The 20,427-nt window shown below is 48.2% G+C and overlaps 1 protein-coding gene across 1 annotated transcript in view; it reads right to left on the bottom strand.

Annotated features, from left to right (window-relative positions):
• Nucleotides 1-17,627, bottom strand: part of MEGF6 (multiple EGF like domains 6) — a 99,136-nt gene extending 81,509 nt beyond the window's left edge. The window contains exons 1-3 of the mRNA XM_066564131.1: nt 17,542-17,627; nt 15,422-15,544; nt 11,386-11,495 (exon numbers count right to left, since the gene is read on the bottom strand). Coding sequence (XP_066420228.1) covers nt 11,386-11,495; nt 15,422-15,544; nt 17,542-17,627 — 319 coding nt within the window. The remainder of the gene's footprint in view (nt 1-11,385; nt 11,496-15,421; nt 15,545-17,541) is intronic.
• Nucleotides 17,628-20,427: the final 2,800 nt, after the last annotated feature.

Genomic DNA, 20,427 nt, shown 5'->3' with positions numbered 1-20,427 from the left:
CAGTGGGATCTAACAACTGATCAGGATCTCAGACTTGTATTTAAAATATTCAGGATCTCAGACCTTTATTTAAAATATTCTATTTAAAATATTCCCACCACTCTGCCAAAAGCAGGACAGTGGGATTTCACAACAGATATTCAGGATCTCAGACTTTTATTTAAAATATGACAGACTTTTATTTAAAATATGACAGACTTTTACTTAAAATATTTTATTTAAAATATTCCCACCACTCTGCCAAAATGGTGACAGTGGGATCTGACAACAGATATTCAGGATCTCAGACCTTGATTTAAAATATGACACCCAAAGCCCCAACTTCAGGTCTCTCTTGTGCAAGGTGAGTAACATCAGTGCCACTCCAGAATTTTCCTCTCCTCCAAATCAAACCAACCATTTCCCTTCTAATAAAACATTGGGGGTCTCCAAAATGTGTGTTCAATTTTCAAAGCTGCAACCAATTGTAAGTGTGGGAATTGCTAAACATTTCCAAGTGTGAAAATGCTTTTTACCTCTCAGGTTTTGCACAGGAAAACGCACACAACATTTACCCCATTGATGGAACTGGGATTGTGGGTGTGGAGTTTGAATAGAAGTGTGTCACATGGTGGAAAACTTAAGAGTTTAAGGTTTTGAATATAGTAATATATATATAAAGCAAGAAGGAGGTTTTAGGGCGGAAGTCCTTCTTCACCTTATTTTCCATGTTTTGGGTGGCATTTTGTAATAGGATAGAAAAGTCCACATTGTGGGCCACAAGTAGTTAGTTACTAGGTTAAAAGTAAAAATAATTTAGATGTAATTTCTTAATTAGTTTATCCTTAAAAAACCTTGTAGAAAAAGAGATACAGCTCCATTTTTAGTTTGTTAGAGTGAAATGCTGTAGAACTCACAGCAATTACTCACTTAATTGGACAGTTTGTAAGACTACAATATAGATAAAATCTAATCATAATAAAAGAATAAAATAAATAGTAATAATATAGATAAAATCTAGATAAATATAGATTTAATCTATATTTATCTATATATATTTATCTATATCTATCTATATATATTTATCTATATATATTTATCTATATTTAATCAATATAGATAAAATCTAATAATAATAAAGAATAAAATAAATCTAATCTAATAAAATACTAATAAACATCTGAGTCCAAACAAGAAATACCATCTCCCACATTTTATCCCAACTCTAGCAAAAAAAAAAAAGACAAAAAACACCACATTGGGCCTTGCAGACTCAGCAGTGAGAGGGATGAGAGAGACAACCATGTGTCCCTGCAGCCCAAGGAACATTCCAGCTTTTAGGGGTTGTTTGCTATGAACTATCATATTCCCAACCCAGAACATCTGTGAGCCACCAAATACAGGAAACTCAATAACCTTCAAGAGAGAGGCTTGTACATCTCACAGAGGTTAATTAAATAAAGCTTAGCAGCCCGAAAACGCAGCCTGGCCAAAGATACAAGGTGTCACAGACGTCTTTTATGGAAAATCCCTTCCTTAGGATTTTTCCTCCTGAGAAGCTGAGAGGCCTCAGGAACAAAATGTAACCAATGGTTATCTGCTGCTGTGGAATGCATCAGGTGCATCTGGGATTGGGCTCATGTGCTTGTTTCTAATTAATGGCCAATCACAGCCCAGCTGGCTCGGACAGAGAGTCCGAGACAGAAACCTTTGTTATCATTCTTTCTTTTTCTATTCTTAGCCAGCCTTCTGATGAAATCCTTTCTTCTATTCTTTTAGTATAGTTTTAATGCAATATATATCACAAAATAATAAATCAAGCCTTCTGAAACATGGAGTCAGATCCTCGTCTCTTCCCTCATCCTCAGACCCCTGTGAACACCATCACAACCAGGTTCCTTTCCAAGGCGGCCGCACTGCCCTGGGCCAGCTCACCCCACAGCCTGTGACCCCGGGGTTCCTTTGTTTGACCCAACTTTAATCAGCTTCCTTCTCTGGTTCCAGCAAATCCCGCCACGGATGGCAGCCAGGAATAAAGGCTATTGTACAGCACAGAGCTGTGTTTCACAGCAAGCCATGATAAGTATTTCCTTTCCAAACATCCAAGCTCCCCGAGCATCACAAAAGCCAAGAGGAGATTGTTGGAGTTTTGCAGATAAAACAACGGCGAGGGTAAAACGTGAATAAATCAGGACATCCCTCGCTCCAAAGCTCTTGGAATGAAAGGAGGAATTTGGCAGGGCTGCTGACTGTGCTGGCAGTGAGGGCCCTGGAAGCCAGAGGAGCAGTGACAGAGCTGCAGGGATCCCTCTCAGCAATTCCCACCCTTGAGACAAATGCCGCAACCAGAGGTGGCTGCAAGGAGGAGGATGAGGATGATCTCACACTCATCATCAGAAGGGCAAACACCCCATCCCTGGTGATATGCCCAGAGCCCCAGAGAACAGCTGAATAGTCATTAAAAAACACTGTTTAACTGTTGGAACCCTGGTCACTGAGAATTTCAGACTTTCTGCACTGACTCCCAAGAGAACACTGCATTCACCTGAGGCTGTGGAGAAGCTTCCAGAATGGAATGACAGAATTGGGATTGTGGGTATGAAGTTTGGATAGAAGTCTGTGATATCACAGGGTGGAAAACTTAAGAGTTTAAGGTTTTAGAATATAGTGATATATATAGAGCAAGATGGAGGGTTTAGGGCAGTGGCTGGTCCTTCTTTTTCTTCTTCACCTTATTTTTCACCTTCTCCTTCTTATTCTTCTCCTTCTTCTTCACCTTCTTTTTCTCCTTCTTCTTCACCTCCTTCTTCTTCTTCTCCTCCTTCTCCATGGGTTTGGGTGGTTTTGTGTAATTGGATAAAAAAGTCCCCATTGCGGGCCATGAGTGGTTGGTTATTGGGTTAGAAGTAAAAATAATTCAGGTGTCATTTCTTAATTGGACAGTTGATCCTTAAAAGGCCTTGTAGAGGGAGAGATGGGGCTCCATTTTTAGTTTGTTGGAGTGAAGTGCTGTAGAACTCAGGGTTTGTGAGACTGTAACACAGATAAGAACTAATAAATGTCTGAGTCCCAACAAGAAATACCATCTCACACATTTAATCCTGACCCGTGCAAAAAGAAGTTAAGACTCGACATTTAACCCTTTTGGAAAGCTGATTTTTTCTTTTAGCTGACAGTGCAGTACTCAACACACAAAGCCTCAAAATTTAGGATAGGAAGGAAATTTCCTCAGGCAATGTCCAATGGCTTTCCTTGAGAATCATAGGAAAACATCAGGTCTGTGATGAAATGATGATTTCCCAGCCAACAAGTGGGTGAAACAGTCAGAAAACAACTCACGCAAGATCTCGAGGCAACAAACACAAGTGCTGAAATTGGAGGGGTCTTTCTAGAACAGTCCAGGGGGAGCTGCTCCCATCTCTGCACTGAGCTTCCCTGGGAGCTGGTGCCCCATGGTGGCGTCACCTTTGGGCAGCCCAGAGGGTGAAATGGAACTAAACTGTAAGTAAGGCTGAGCAGCCACGTTTCTCTGTTCTCACCCAGCCGAGTGTAAAATGGACACGGAGACACAGAATGCTCAATTAGGCTTCTGAAATCCACCTTTCCAAACTGTCCCCACAAACCCACTAACAAGGTTATGGTTCCTCCAGGGGAGTGTGTGCTTCTCATAACTCATGAGATGCAGCCCGTGGTTTATATTTCCCACTGGGGAATGCTGATGTCAAAAGCAGAAACGTTGTGAGCAGGGGCACTGTCATGTGTGTGGTGCTTTGTTGAGGGGCAGGGACACAGAACAAGCATTCATCTTCCTTTCTAAATCTGTTTAAAAGATTTGCACAATGAAATTTTCTCTCTGTTCACTGATCTGGACAGAGCTGTGGTGACGGCCAGCTCCTCTCTTCATTCTTCTTCCCTCACCTCCTCTTTTCCTCCCACTTTTCATTGATGAAATTACTCCAAACTCCAAGAGCAACAGGACTGGTAGGAACACATCTCACAAAAACCTGGCAAACCTGGAGCAAAGAGCATCAACTGATGACACAGAGCATGATACACAGTGGTGGTCCCTGCTCCAGCAGCTCCCTCTCAGCCACTCCACACCTCTGCTGAGCCCAGGACTGTGGAGAGCCCTGGGCTAAAAGAAGCCATGGGGACCAATCTATTCCAACTGATGCATCCCAGGAAGGAGCACACTGCAGCCACCAATGGTGTCACAGGGCCTTCAGGTCAGTTACCAACCAAACACACAGAGCTGTGATTAAATTACAACCCCTTGTACAATCTGGGACCACCTGGCAACAATTACAGCAGCACTGGCTGAACCCAGGGTCCCCCACGCACGTGGGCTGTGCTGGCTGCAGCTTCTCCCTCCTGCTTGCAAGTTGGGAGCCCCCCTGGCTTCTCTTCCCGTTCCAGCTAAAGCTGTGACTAATTAGTGACAGAAGAAGCAGGTCTGTGATTACACATTTCATTTCGTGTCATTATAACTGGCACCCCGCGCAGGCTTCCAAAATGGCTCCGAAATTCTTGGCACAAAACCGCCCAGGCCGGCTCCAAAACACTAATTGTGCACTCAGAGAAAAAAGGGATCACAGATGGAAACAGTGCAAGGCAGGGCTTGCAGTTTTGGGGCAGGACAGCTTGTGCACACCAGGAGATAAAGCTGCAAAGTTATCAATTGTCAAAGGGAACTCAAAAGTGTGAGGCAGCCACACGAAATCCAAGCTGGGAACAGGCAGGGATTACCTTCCCAAAAGGAACCCAGAGCTGGTGGGTGTCAGCTTGTCACGCCTGAAAAATCAGTTCTAACCCATTGTACATGGAAATTTAATAACCACGTTACTGTGTTCCCACTATTGAATCTCCCACACATCCAATATTGGCTCTGTTTTTTTCCTACAGGAACACAATCAGCTTCCTGATTTCTCCTCCGTGCTAAATCCTGCTCCTGGCTCACACAACACCTTCTGCCAAGGCTGCACTGGCTGGGGAAGTTGTGATTTGGGATGTTTTGCGATTAGGGAGGTTTGGTGAAGGTTTAGGTGAATGTGCCATTCTCCAAATACTCACATTTGCCATCAAAACACACCGTCTCCAGACAGAGCTGCATACCTGCTTAAAGGGCCTTTCTTCTATCAATTCTTTTACCACACAGGGACACCCTGGGTTAGGCCAAATCCCACAAACTTTGCACCTCTGATGCACTACAGCAGAAATCCACTACAGCAGAAATCCACCAGCCTCAGCATTGCCTCTCTTAAGGACCTGATGATTTTTCAAACCCCCTCCCTCCAGAAGAGAAGATTATTTACAAGACAAAGGTACCATTGAAGCCCAAACACTCTCTCCTGGAACTAATGAGCCCGTGATGAAATGCTGCTTCACAAAGCCAGTTATCTTCTCATCTAAAACTTTAGCTGCTTTCCATGGCCATGTATCCCTGGGGACTGCAGTGATCCTGGATCAATTCCGGATCAATCCCGAGCACCGGAACTTGGGAAGCTCTTTGCCAAGCATCCTGCTCATCCTCATGCTTGTGGATTGCAAATATTTCCCTGCACAGCGAGGCCTGAGCAACTTTCTATCTCCAGGTGTGTGCCAAGGTGTTCCAGCCTCCAGGTTTTCCCAGCTCTGATCATGCAAGAGGAGCTGGTATTTCTTTTAGTCCTTTCCTTCAGGCACCGGAAGAGGGAATGGGTTGCCTGGCCAAATTACACAGTGGTTTGGTTTTTTCCTGAATCTTTCACCTTAAACACCTAAAAAAACCACATTTTCATCAGGGTCCCAGCAGAGCCAAGCCTGGCTCCAAGGGAGCCCAACTCACCAGCAGCTCTCAGCTCTCAGAGCAGCTCAGCGAGACCCAAAGCACAACAATGGAAAATATTAGAAGCAATTTCAGCGACACAAATCAGGGGTTAGAAGACAGGGGTGTTATTCTTGGCAGTGCCCCAGATTTCCTGAATGAGCTGGACAATTCCCTGCTCTGTACTGCAGGCTGGCACATACCGAGTGGAAATCATGATAACCTACTTCCCAGCCCGGGTCTCTCCCTCTGTGCCCTCCAGGCCTCCTGCAAACGAGCTCCTAATTCAGAGCGACAGAGTTTAATGTGATGAAATTTGGGGAAAGGGTAATGACACTGTTCAGAGAAAGAATAAATTATGGGAAGCATCACCGCCTTCTGCTCAGAGGCCAGGCTGTGTCCTTTGTGAGAGCTCAGCCAGGCGGGATCCCGGGGAAGTCGGAGACATGAGACTGATTTAGGAGGAAGAGCCATGAAGAAAAGCAATGTTTGGGCTCCCCGAGGTCCAGCCCCCTGCCTGGGCAGAGATGGAGCTCCCAGGGGAGCCCAGGATGGACTTTTACCCAGCACTGAGCTCCATCTCGGGTGAGAGGTTCAGGAGTTCAGTCACAGCCTTTCAGCTGACTAAACAAAGTGCCTGCAGCAGCCAGGAGGTGATGGACAAAGCAAAGCTGCCTCTCAGGGAAATCAAACTGTCAGCCAGATGCATTTCCTGCCGAGCTTCCAACCTGCATCACAAACCTGAGCTGCCCCCCCGTGATAGCGCACATGGCTGGGCTCTGGGGCTGTGTTGGGCTCCAGGGCCATGCCAGGCTCCAGGGCCATGCCAGGCTCCAGGGTTGTGCCAGGCTCCAGGGTTGTGCCAGGCTCCAGGACAGAGTGGGTCTTCTGGGCTGTGCCACAGTCTGGGGTTATGCTGAGCTCCAGGATTGTGTTGGGCTCCATAGCTGTGCCAGGCTCCACAGCCATGCCAGACTCCAGGGCTGTGCCCAGCTCCAGGGACAAACCAGACTTCATGGCCATGCCAGGCTCCAGGGCTTTGCCAGGCTCCAGGGATGTGTCAGGTTCCAGGGCCATGTCAGGCTCCGGGGCTGTGCCATGCTCCACGATAGAGTGGAGCTTCTGGACTGTGTCAGGCTCCAGGGCCATGCCAGGTTCCAGGGCTGTGCCAAGCTCCAGGACAAGCCAGGCTCCAGGAGAAGCCAAGCTCCAGGAGAAGCCAGGCTCCAGGGTTGTGTTGGGCTCCAGGACTGTGCCAGTCATTAGGGCTGTGCCAGGCTCAAGAGTTGTGCTGGGCTCCAGGGTCATGCTGAGCTCCAGGATTGTGTTGGGCTCTAGAATCGTGCCAGGCTTGTGCCAGGCTCCAAGACAGAGCTCCAGGGTTGTGCCAGGCTCTAGGACAGAGCAGGGCTTCTGGGCTGTGCCTGGCTCTGGGGCTGTGCTGGGCTCCAGGATTGTGATTGTGCCAGTTATCAGGGCTGTGCCAGGCTCCAGGACCATGCCAGGCTCCAGGACTGTGCTGAGCTCTAGAATTGTGCTGGGCTCCAGGGCCATGCCAGGCTCCAGGGTTGTGCCAGCTCTGAGGACCCTGTCAGGCTGGCCCAAGAGCACAGACATGCTGGGGGTGGCTGAGCTCCAGCTCCTCCACGCACATCAAGAGTTCCAGACTCAGCTTTTCAGCATCTCCAGCTGCAAGTGGAGATCACAGAGCTTAGCAGACATGCAGGCCCCTCACCTAATCACTGAGGGCTTTACCTGAGTTATTGAACCCAGGTGGAATTTAAGCAGCATCTCAGAGGCCACTTGAAAGCAGGCAGCTCAGTCTGAGAGTTAAACTATCAGTGATCAGGCAGGGAAAGGACCTGATGCCATCCCAAAAATGCAAAGGGTTCCTTGACTTCTAACCCTTCTCCTTCCCAAAGAGATGAACAGAGATGGAACAGGACAGAGGGCAATGCAAGGCAGCAAATCCTCACCCTCTGCTACCACCAGAAGAGAAGGGACAAAAGACAGAACCTGCCAGGGTCAGGGCTCCCTGCCTTCTCCTCTGGCAGCCCTGGGGTGGCAGGAGCAAGGCTGGGTGTCACCATTTCAGAGGGCACACAAGGAGAGGAACAAATCCAAATATTCAGTGAGGTCTCTGTTTCTATGTCATTTTCCATCTCTTTCCGAGCTCTTTGCTCCCAGCAGAGCCCACAGCTGCCATACTGTCCCCACAGCTCTGCTCTGGGGACATTTCTTCACCTGTAAGAGCTCAGAGACACAAATTGCACCTGAGGAAGGGGGGACAGCCCAGTTCTGCTTCAGACAACCTGTGCTAACAGTGAACACCCCCAGTGCAGGGGCTGCAACAAGGCAAATTGCTCATCCAGGCACCAGGACAGCTCTGAGAGGCCAAACAGCTCCCCTGACCTGGGACAGGGTGCTGGCAACTCCCATCCCATAGCAGTGTTTAGGGTCACCATCAATGTCAGACAGTGCCACGTGCTCAAACAAGGGGTGGCACAGGGCCTTGGCTGGTTATACATCAGCCTGCAGTGCTGAAAATTCCCCCTCACATGGGCTGGGGTGTCATTGTCACCCTGAGAAATGAAGGGATGGGACTATTTTGGGGCTAAGAATGATCTATTGCTCAGATAAACGTCAGTCTCAGAGGCTATGAGATTTTAGAGGAGCAAACATTCAGCCGTAGTTCAGAGTAGTCACAAGTTCTTTGTTACAACACAATATAGAACTTTCTAAACCCAATAGACAGTTGTTACAGAATTTATTTTGCTTTTCTAACCCATCACCTTTACTCATTTCTGCTGCACTGTGGATACTTTTGTCCAATGGCTTCTGTCTCATTTGCACAGAGTTTTATATTTATTTATTTATTTATTTATTTATTTATTTATTTATAAATAATAAATATGTATCATATATAATATCACATATAATATTATATAATATATATTATATATTATAATATATACACAAACAGAGAGCACAATTCCCACCTGAGCCCTAACCTGGTGAGGTGGGAATTCCCACCAGCTCACCTGGCTGCTCTGCTGCTGCTCAGAAGATGATTCACAGAGCAATGTAATTTTATTTTCTGCCCCCTGCCTGTGCTGAGGGCTGGCAGAGGTCAGCTCCCTGTTGTGCCTGTTGCACTTGAGGCACACAAATACCTATTTTTCTGTCCCAGAAATAAGGTTCCAGCATGTTCTGGGTGATGTCCAATTGGGTTTGAAGGGCTGAATGGGGACAGAGCTCACCACCTCCAGGTCAAGATCCACCTCAAGCTCCCCAGCAGCTCATCAGCAGTTCCTGCAGGAGTTTTTGGGCTGGTGCCACTCTGCTTTTGTCCCTCTCTTCTCCCCTCCAGCCCAACCCAGCAGTGAGCAGCCCCTGAGGACCATTCCCAGCCCCGGTGATGAGAGAGATGAGTTCAGAGCGTGCCCTGAGCAGCTCTATTTCCTTTTCTCTGCTTCCTTCCTGCATGGAATTACTCACTTCCTTGGCAGGAAAACTCATTACAGAAGGTGCTTTTCTGAGTTCAGCTGAGGTTATTATCTGCTCACTGACAGGGGCTACAAGGCACCCATGGAGCTTCCTCCCCCCTGTGGGTTGTTCTCCTGTGCCACAGCTTGGGAGAGGAGGAATAAAGCCTGGTTGTTTGGCACACCTTTTTATCCTTTTTTTTTAAAACAAAAAAAAGCTTTGCTACAAGCATCAAAGCCTGAGGAAGGCACAGACAGCCTCTCCACAGAACAAAAGGCAAGCAGATGTGGGAGACACCTTCCTGTCTTGGAGGTCAATCCCGACCCTGAGTGCCTCCACAAGGAGCTGGCTGTGACTGCTCTGATGGCAGGGCAGGTCAGACCCCAAAATGCTCTGCTGGTCCACTAAAACCACTAAAATCCAAAGCTGCTTTTCTGTGGGGAGGTGGAGAGCAGCTCCAAGGTGTAAATCAGAGAAGAATCAGGCACCGAGGTTGTATGGAATAAGCTAAAAGTTTAAAAGTTATAACAAAAGCATCTCTGTGCAAGTGAGGCAGAAGCCATTGGACAAAAATACCCTCAGTGCAGCAGAGGTGAGTAAAGGTGATGGGCTAGGAAAGCAAAACAATTCATCCCACAGCACAAGGAGAGTGCAGGGCTCTGCACAAGGTAAAATTTGGTGCTGCACATAAGTTTGGTTCAGTTCAGGAGGTTTTTCCTTGCTCTCAACACCTCAGAAGTAGCTCCCAGTTAAATGTTTCCCCAGCTGGATGTGGCTGCAGGGTCTGGGGAGTGCCACAGCAGCTGCCTCCCGTGTCAGACAGAGAATCTGGAGGGAAATGGGCAATGTGGGGCCCACGGGGATAAAGCTGCCTCTGTCTTCCTCAACAACAGCATAAAATCATCTTACAGGCTGATATTTGCACATCCCCATCATGTGCAAACCTGAATACATCTCACAGCTTCCCCCACAGCTGGGGGGGACACACTCCTGTGCCTGTCTGGCAGGGAATTGCCCTGGAAGAGAGCAGGAATTCAACCACAGATCCCAAAGCCGCAAATTCTGGGTCTCCACAGCAGAGCCACCCCTTCCCTGCGGCTGTGTCCCCTCCTCCAGGCTGCCACTGCCCTGGAATCACCAGAATCACCCCCCTGAGCCCACTCACCCTCTGGATACGGGAGGGAGCAGGCGAAAGGAGGATGCAGAGATCCCAAACCTCTCACAGGGGCAGCCCCAACTCAGCCAGTCCTAAAATAACAAACCCAGCTCCTGACAAACCTTCCCAAAGAAGCTTCTAGAGCTTCTGCCAGCGGCACCATTGGAAACATCAAATTGGCCTTGATTTTAAACATTTGGCAGCATTTGGCAAGTGGAAGAATGGCTGGGACACTCAGAATGTAGAAATTCTCCAGAAATGGAAAGCACTGCACAGTGCTTCCCAGGAAGCCAGAGCAGCTAGTAATAATAATAATAATAATAATAATAATAATAATAATAATAATAATAATAATAATACTTATTCATATTATTACTGTAAAATCATTAATAAACTAAACACTATTATTAATAATAATTTTTCTATATTATTATTATCATATATAGTAATATATTGTTTATTATATAATAATAATTATATTATTATATTATTATATGATGATTATCATATAATTATATATTATATATTATTCATTATAATAATATTTATTATTATTATATTATTAATAATAATGATAACAACAGTAACAGTAACAATAATTATTACAACAATAACAACAATAATAATTTTATAATGAATTATTGATAATACTAATACTATTACTTTTTCATATTATTGCTATTGTAAAATTATTAATAAAAGAAAAACATTATTATTATTATTATTATTGCTATTATTATTGCTATTATTGTTGCTATTATTATTGCTATTATTATTGCTATTATTATTGCTATTATTATTGTTCTTGTTGTTGTTGTTACACCAGGGAAAAAAACTAATAAAAAACCATGACAATTATTTAAAAGCACATTTTAAAAGACATTTTTAGAGCATTTCCTGCAGGCACAGGACTTGAAACGAGCCAAGCCCAAGGAAGTTGAGCAGAGTAAGTGACACTTACTGTGCAGGCAGCCAGCATCCCCTGCCAGCTGGGACCATCCTGGGCAGCACCTGTAGGTGGTCTGGGACCTCAGCTGGTACACCTGCCTGTAGCCTGTGTAATACACAACCCTGGAACACAAAAACCCAGCCAAAGTCAGCTCCTGCAGGGCAGGGAAAGGGGAGGAACAGAATTTGTAGCCATGGGTGCAAATAAAATGAGGTTTTGCAAAAGTGCTGCCATTGTTTTCCACATGGCCTGGCAGCGATCACTGATGCTAAGAAAATACTCCTAATTTACTCTAATTAGGAACACAAGAGACAACACCCAGGTTTCACAACACCCCAGATTATTTTTTTTTTCCTCCTTTTCTAGACTATTTACAGCTCCGAGCTCCTCCCTTACACTGCTTGCTCACAAAGGAAATGTAAATTTTAAGAACAGGTATTTCCGCCTCAGTGAGCAGGAGTAGGTGTCTCTAAGGGGCTGCTGAGCTAAAAAATCAACATAATCCTGATGGCAACACCAAGCTACTCCAAAAGTTGTGCTGGACACAGCAAGGCAGCTTGGCAGGGAACACTGAGGGTCCCTTTAACACACCCAGGAGCTCCCTCCAGGACAGGAGCTGGGGGGGTAAAGCAGGGACTGATCTGAAGCGTAAATAAATAAAAGCGACACATTTTTTGCCCCGGAAATTTGGTGTTGTGTGTTTGTGAGAATTGAAACACAGATAATACTTCTGAAGCTGATTTTTAAAAGGCTCCCTTGGCAGAACATGAAACTGCTCCACCAAAGTGAATCGGGCAAACAACAACAAATATTTGGCAGGGCAGATGTGTTGTGCATGTCCACTGAAAATATTTATCCTAACTCAGTCGACTTGTTTGATTTTGTCTGGATGTTCCTACCAAAAAAAAACCTAAATAACAGTGAACCTTTAATCCCTGGGAAGGAAACCTTCAGCAACTCCTGCGTGCCAAGCAGCATGTGGAAGCACAGCTGAGAAAAATAAAAGCAGATACCAAATTTTTTTGTTGTTGTTTTGGTTTATTATGAGCTGTTAACAAATTATGAAGGAAATTGTTGTGCTCCAGAAGCAGCTGAGAAAGCAATTCACAGGCACCAGGCTCCAGCCCACCAGGATGCTCCTGGTACCAGGAGCCCTCTCCAGCCCAGCCCAGCAAGGAAAAGGGAGATGGTGGATGCAGGGTGGTGTGAACATGACAAAGATGGGGAGGAAAAGCTCAGGGATGGGGAGGAAAAGCTCAAAATAGTGATGTAGGACAGCTCAGGGCTCCCTGTGCCCCAGCAGTGCCCTAAGCAGCCTCATCCCACCCTCCTGGGTGGCTCTGTTGGACACTCCAGACCCTTCAGAACAGGCAAATATTGTGACAGCCTTGGCGTCTCTGGGTATCTGGGTGCTGCAGATGGGAAAGAGCCACACAGGAGATACTTTATCTTCAGTGTTTCTCTTTTCTTTTGTGTTTTAAGGAGTCCCTGGCACAGAAAACAGGGAATGAGCCAGAACTAATGGAACCCAGGGAATCCTGCTGTGTCCTGCTGCTGGAAAATCCCCTTCCAGCCCCTCTGGGATAGTGCTGGGATTCCTTCAGGCTTGGTTATGGAGGGCTGAGCAAAGCTACCTTGCTGTCATTACTCACTGGGAGGCTGCACAAAGGGATGCACAAGGGATGCACAAGGGATGCAGGAACACAGAGCAGCACAGCTCGAGGATGCTCCAGCCGAGCAGATGCTGCTTTTCCCAGTCACCTCCAGGAACTCCAAGGCCAATTTCAGGCCAGATCCTGGAGTTGTGAAGGCTCTTGCTGAGCTGCCAGAGCTGGGTCCAACTGGAGCAGCTCCAGCATCCCTGCGAGCGCCGGCACCGCGCTCGGCTGCCGCGGCCGCTCAGCACAAGGGAGCTTGGCAGGACAGCTCCCAGCTCCTGGAAAAGCTTGGGAACTCCCACCCAGAAGTTTAGAGAGAGGAGATCTGGGACAAAACCTTGCCCAGAAAATGGTCTGCTGATAGTCCTTTCCCTGTCTGGATTTCACAGTTCCTGGGGTGAGATCCCTCTGTGGTTTCCTCTCTGTGCTTCCATCAGGATTGGTTTTAGCACTGAGTTATTTTGATATTTGTAATGCAGCAGAACAGAAAGTTATTTCATTTCAGTCCCTTGATTTGTGGTGTCAAGCCCATCCTTTAAGGAGCTGAAGGGACTGCTGGGGCTGAAGAGCTCCCAGCCTTTGAAGTGGAAGCAGACAGGGCACCCATCCTTTCAAAGCCTTCCCTGAAAACACAGCCAAGAGTGGGACTCTGTTTGCTCCTTTGTTACCAGGACACAGATCTCATCACCAGGGCAATTACTGACAATTACAGGTTAGGAGGAATTCCTAAAGACAGGACTTAAAAGCTGTCTTGAGTCCAAGATGTTTCTTTGAAACGACAAACTACCACTTTTATTCTGTGAAGGCTTGTAACTCCCTAATGAGGCAGGAAGAGCAGGGGGAGGCTGGAAGCATCTTGGGCACTGTTGTAGTTTGGCTGCTGCACAGGTAAGAAAAGTTCCTTTTTGTTGTATTTGCAGGGAGGAATGATGAATCTGATTCCATGTTCTCAGAAGGCGAATTTATTATTTTATGATACTATATTATAAGAAAGAATGCTATACTATACTATACTATACTAAAGAATACAGAAAAGATACTTACTCAATGCTATAAAGATAATAATGAAAACTCATGACTCTCTCCAGAGTCCCAACACAGCTTGGTCCTGATTGACCAATGAGTGAAAACAACTCACAGCAGAATCCAATGGAACAATCACCTGTGGTAATCTCCAAACACATTCCAAAGCAGCAAAACACAGGAGAAGCAAATGAGATAAGAATTGTTTTCCTTTTCTCTGAGGCTTCCCAGGAGAAAAATCCTGGGCAAAGGGATTGTTTCAGAGAATGTGAATGCCACACCATTTTTGTGCTCTAACATGCGTTCAGAGCCCTCCTTCTGCAGGGCCTCCTGCCCAGTCTCCCATCTCCGGCCAGCTGGGAACCCAAGGGATGCTGTGATTAGGTGGACAAGCACTCAGGGGATGGTCCAGCCCTGTGCTCACCTGTGCAAGCCCAGCTCAAGCTCTTCTGACGTGGGCCTGAGCACGGTGCAGCTCAGGGAGTGAAAGGAACAAGGTGACCCTGCAGGAAATCCTGCTGACCCCAGCAGTCCCTGCACCGCCCCATCCCCTGCACCACGGCCACTTTCACTGTTATCTTAGCCAATAACCCTCACTGGGACCCAGCTCCTGCCATCAGCTCTGTCAGACAAGAGGCACTGAGGGGCTTTAAGGAGGAGATACCTAAAGATAACAGGAACAGTGCACACGATGAGAATAAGTCATTCCATTAACGTGGCTGGATCATAAGAAACAGATGTTAAACATTGCCTGAAGATGGGAAACAGCACACCACAAGGACAAAGCTTCTTCAGAACGAGAACAATGGATAGACCTTCTCTTTGGGAAGGGCAATGGGTTTTTCATAATAGTAGTGGTAGTACTGTCACGGACATGTTTTATGAAGCTGAGAGGCCTCAGGAACAAAATGTAAACAATGGTTATCTGCTGCTGTGGAATGCAACAGGTGCCTCTTTGATTGGTCTCATGTGGTTGTTTTTAATTAATGGCCAATCACAGCCCAGCTGGCTCGGACAGAGAGTCTGAGCTGCCTTTGTTACCATTCTTTGCTATTCTATTCTTAGCCAGCCTTCTGATGAAATCCTTTCTTCTATTCTTTTAGTATAGTTTAGTAATATAATATATATCATAAAATAATAAATCAAGCCTTCTGAAACATGGAGTCAGATCCTCGTCTCTTCCTTCAAACTAAGACCCCTGTGAACAACATCACATCAGCGTTAAGAAAAAAAATACAACTTTATCATCTCTTACTTCAGTAAGACTCTCCTAAAAAAAAACCCTTAACGTATTGGAAGTGCCCGTGGAATTTTCCATCCCCCCATTCCCAGCAGGAGCAGCCCGGGGCGGAGGGAGGAGCACCCACCTGCGCTCGAAGCCTGCGCACCAGCGGCGGCCGCCGCAGTCCTGCGGCCACACCCGGGCAGCCTGCACGCACGGCTGCCGCAGCCCCACCACCCCCAGCTGCTGCTCTGCGCACACATTCGGCCTGCAAAAGAGAAATAAAGGGGTGTCAGGGATGCTGGGGAACCAGAGGGGTCCAGGGGGTCACAGGTGTAAGGGGCTGCCACAGCCCCATGACCCCCAGCTCCTGCTCTGCACACACGTTCAGCCTGGAAAAGAGGAATGCAGCGGTGTCAGGGATGCGGGGGAGCCAGAGGGATGCAGAGGGATGCAGAAGGATGCAGGGGATGCAGAGGGATGCAGGGGGTGTCTCAGGTTTAGCTGGGAGATCTCTGCTGTCCATGGCCACTGAGTGTCCCTGCAGGGCTGATCCAATTCCATCATCCCATGGGGAGATGCTGCGCCCAGGGGAGGAGCCGAGCATTTCTGCCTGGATACAATCTGAGGTTTGGCACAGCACAGCAGCCTTTGCCCAGTGCATTCCCAGAGGAGCAGCTTCTGCTGCCCTGCATGGCCAGAGGGAGCCCAGGCCCATCTCCAGCAGCCCTGGAGCTGCAGAGGAAAACTCCCCCCTTGTGCAGGATCCCTGCTCCAGCAGAGCCACAGCTGGCACTGCAGGAGGGCTGAGCCCCCATGGGATGGGGCTGTGCCACCCCCTGACACACAGGGGGCAGGGCCTGGTCTGACTCTGTCAGTGGGGATTTTTCTTTGTTTGTTTGTACTATTGCATTTGTACTTTAATTTTCCTAGTAAAGAACTTTTTATCCTATTCCCATATCTTTGACGGAGAGCCCCTTAATTTCAAAATTATAACAATTCAGAGGGAAGGGGTTTACATTTTCCATTTCAAGGAAGGCTCCTGCCTGCCTTAGCAGACACCTGTCTGTTCAAACCAATACAGGGGTCACAGCTGTGAGGGGTGCAGCATTCCCACTGCCTGGATTTCCTGCTGGCAGGGCAGGAAGGGCTTGGGCAACCTCCTGCATCCACCCCTCAATGAGTTAATCACTGCTGGGGAAAGAAACAGTGTCAGGCCCACCAGCCACAGGGGTGGTTTCATGCTCATTCAGAGCTAAGGGCTGTGAGGCTAATTCCAATAAATCAAAGAAATGTACTTTGTTTCTTCTCTAATCCCAACTCTTTCTCCAAGCACAAGTCAGTGGGTTTAACTAAGGATGAAGAGTGAGACATTTGTCCCTGACTCCATGAGCCACTTGGTATTTGGGGCCGCTTCTGCTGCTTCCAACAGGAGCCAGAGTTTTCTTAGAGGTACTTTCTATTAAAAAAAAAAAAAAAGTGAAAATAACTCATTTGGACGTGGTGAAGCTTAGAGGTCACAGCTGCCATCCGAATTCCCCAGGCTGCTCAATTCCAACCCCGGCGTGCTGGCACAGGGCTCTGCTCCAGTGCCCCGTCCAAGAAGTCCTGAAAGTAACTGCCAGGGCAGGAGCACAAAACCCTGACGTGGGGAGAAAAAGCTGCTCCTTCCAAAACCTTTATCTTCTGAAGGACACGCTTTTTTGTAAAGAATTAAACCCCTCGGGGAGGGCGGCTTGGAGTCTGCACCCCACACCACACGGGCTCCATGGACAAAGGGAATTACAGTGATCCCCTGGCTCTCAGAGACCATCTTCTGGCAGGAGGCCAAATTTGCAAGGAAGTCTTCCAGAGCAGCCAAATGATTAACACCAAACTGTAACTGTAAAATGTAATTAAAAAGAGCAGCCTACGTGCTGCTGGAGTAACAGCAGCAGGCGGGGAGGAACGCGGGATAAGAAAGTGAAGTGAAATAAAAGCAGCAGGTCTTGGAAGAAAGGGCAAAGTATTCACACAGGAATCATCTCTTGCACTCAGAAAAGTTTCAGCTGAACCAAGGAGCTCCCTCCTACAAGAAAAGACTATCCACATTTTCAATTTTCTATTCCCCTTTCTGCACATCTAGAAGTAAATAAAGAAACCCACAACAGCTTCCTCCTCCCCACTGGCCCTTCACTCTCTGATTTGAAATCACTGCGTTTGGCTCCTGCTTCCCCATCCCCTGCCCGACAAAACCCCTCCCGGAGCTCTTTCCTTGCTACTCACATGTGGGGCTGCAGTTTGGTGCCAGCAGCCAGCGGGGACATTCGCAGCGCCACGATGAGCGACAGTGCCACGGCAGGAAACTCCATCGCAGCTGCCGCTCTCCCTCCAGGTGCTTCCAGCGGTTATCCCGGGAATCCCGCCGCCTCCTGCTCCCAACGTGCCCGTGTCTGTCTGTCCCTGCAGAGGACGAAGCTGTGGGAGCACAGGGGGAGAGCGGATTTATCCTTCCTGGATGCTTCCTCCCTCTCCGGTTCCGCTCAGCCACTTTCTTCACTCCACTGGAAATCACAGCGCAGGTTGCAGCTGGATTTTTCCCCAAACCAAACCCGGCTTCTCATGCTGGTTTGCTGGCGGTGAAATGCGCTGAAGTGACTTTTCCTCCTGGGATTTGCTTTCCTGGCAAAGCTCGAGGAGCTGGGGGCTCACAGGAGCTGGGTTGTGCCCAGCAGAGCAGCCCCATGCGGGCTGAGCTGCTCCGGAGCTGCCATCCCCTTCCCGAGGCACTTTGAAATCCAGCCCTTGGCAAGGAGAAGGAGAAAGGAGGAAGGAGGGGGTGCTCTTCTGGCAGGAGAATCTCACCTCGAAGGGGTTTTTTTCCCGAAGCAGGCAGGGTGATCCTTCAGTGCATCCACAGAGCTGCGGGCATCCTCCGGAGCCGGGAGAGAGGAGCTCGGCACACACACTCACCGGAGCAGCTTCCCTGCGGGTCAGGGCAGTAACAAAACTTCCCCCTGCCTTTCCCAGGTCCAGCTCCTTCCCCTCACATGCCTCTTTGCTCGCTGTCAGTCAGAAATCCCTCCCACGAGCGGTGCCCAGCCCCGAGCAGAGGAGGGGGAGGATGCAGGGATGGAGCAGCGGTGCCTCGGGGCTGCTCCTCCACTACCCAAGGCTGTGTGCGGACACACCAGCCCAAATCCCTTTCCCAGAAGCTCGAGAAACATCCCACAGAGATTCAATTTTCCCCATGCACTCCAGCAGGTAACAAAATTGATTGCTTCCCAAGGAAATTCTGCTGGCAGGGACACCTCCAACTGCACACAGCAGCTGGCACAGCGGGATGGGGAGGAGGAGAGCAGGGATGCTGCACTAAACATCTCAAGCAAATCCTCAACAAGGGCCAGGAGGGACCAGAGCAGCACCTCTGAGCTGCCCCAGGGCCCTCCAGAGCTCACTTGGCCTGGGGCAGGTGCTGATTTCCATCACAGAAGCAGGATAAGAAGGAGGAAGGCTGGGATAGTTTCATGGACATATTTTGTGGCTGAAGGACAGCCATTAATCAAGACTAAAGCCCCCAAGGGCCATGCCCAAAAGCTGCTCAGTCTTGGGAAAAACTGAAGCAGCTGCTCCTTACACCAGAACCCTCCCAAGGTCGCAGCAGTGCCATAAATCCTAAAGTAAAAGAAAAGAGCAGGTGAGGGGGGTTAATGCTTCCACTTAGCAGTAAAATATCAGCCAAGCCTAATGGATGGGAAGAAAACATCATTCATTCTTCCTTGATAAGAAAGGCAGCTACATAAAGATGTTTTATAACAACAGAGAGAGCTCCAGGATACAATAAATCCAGGCTTCTCTTTTTCTGTCTGGGATTAGAAAGTTAGAACTTCCTTACAGTAGGAAACAGGCTGCTCCCAGTGGGCAGGGACTGGGCAGAGCCGGGAGTCGGGCTCCCTCTCCAGGACACGGCCAAGGATGGGGATTGATCGGGGCAGCCACAGCTGCCACACTGCCCCAGGTGACAATCCTGGCTGTCACAGCCCGCTGTAGGGTCCTGGCATGGCCACTCTCCCCGCCACAGCCACCCCAGCCAGGCTGCCTGCAGGGAGAAGGGGAAGGTCCAATGGGAAAAGCTGTGCTTTGAGGAGTGACCCAGCACAAACTCAGCTCTGCAGTCCTTCTAAAGCCCCTTTAAAGCCAGGAGTGACCCAGCACAAACTCTGCTCTGCAGTCCTTTTAAAGGCCCTTTAAAGCCAGGAGTGACCCAGCACAAACTCAGCTCTGCAGTCCTTTTAAAGGCCCTTTAAAGCCACTAGTGAGGTTTCCCACCTAAAGAGGCCCACGTGAGCAAGGGCTGTGGAGAGCAGGGGATTCATGGGACACATGTGAAAGACAGATATCTGAAACCCTACCCTGTCTGTGAAGTCAATTTAGTGTGTTTTCAATTTTATATCATTTCCCAGCACAGCTGCCCGCCAAGGATGTCATCCTCTGGCTCCACGAAAAACAGCCCTGAAAGGGGTCCAAGATATGATACAGCTCTATAAATACTGATGATAATATCTGCAGTCATGCCAGAGACCACAGAAACTGAAACATTAACGTGCCATTCATTCCCCAGCATTATTTAATCTTTGCTATCAATGTGCTGGATATGATATGGGCGCCAGGGCTCTCCATGCACAATCCTGTCCCTATCCCACCCTCCTCTGGTACCTTCCTGAGCTCTGTCCTGATGATATTTCAGGATTTTGCACATCTGACCCAGATCTGCTTCACAGCAGCTGTGCCTGAACTCTGTAGACCCACACATCTTGCTCCTTTATGGGTATGTGAGAGTCTTGCCCAGACCACCTGGGCAGAGCAGAGCACAATTTTGGCTGAGCTCAGGGCCTCCCACTGTACATTGTGTGATGTGTGTGGGTTCTTGTCTTAGGCCTGAAAATCCACAGCAGGGCTGAGAGACGCCTCAAACACCTCTGGGTCTGCAACCATGGTGGCACCCGGCGCCTCATACAGCCCCAGATGTGTGACAGCAATGACACCTGGTACCTGATAGAGCTCTGGGCAGGGGATCTGACAGCACCCACCCAGGTTTGTGATGGTGACAGTACCTGATGCAGCCCCAGTGTGTGACAGCGATGGCATCTGGTACCTAACCCAGCTCTGAGC

The sequence above is a fragment of the Molothrus aeneus genome, chromosome 21 (assembly GCF_037042795.1).
Source record: "Molothrus aeneus isolate 106 chromosome 21, BPBGC_Maene_1.0, whole genome shotgun sequence".
In the NCBI taxonomy this organism is placed as follows: Eukaryota; Metazoa; Chordata; class Aves; order Passeriformes; family Icteridae; genus Molothrus; species Molothrus aeneus.
This window is presented reverse-complemented; position numbering and strand designations above follow the sequence as displayed.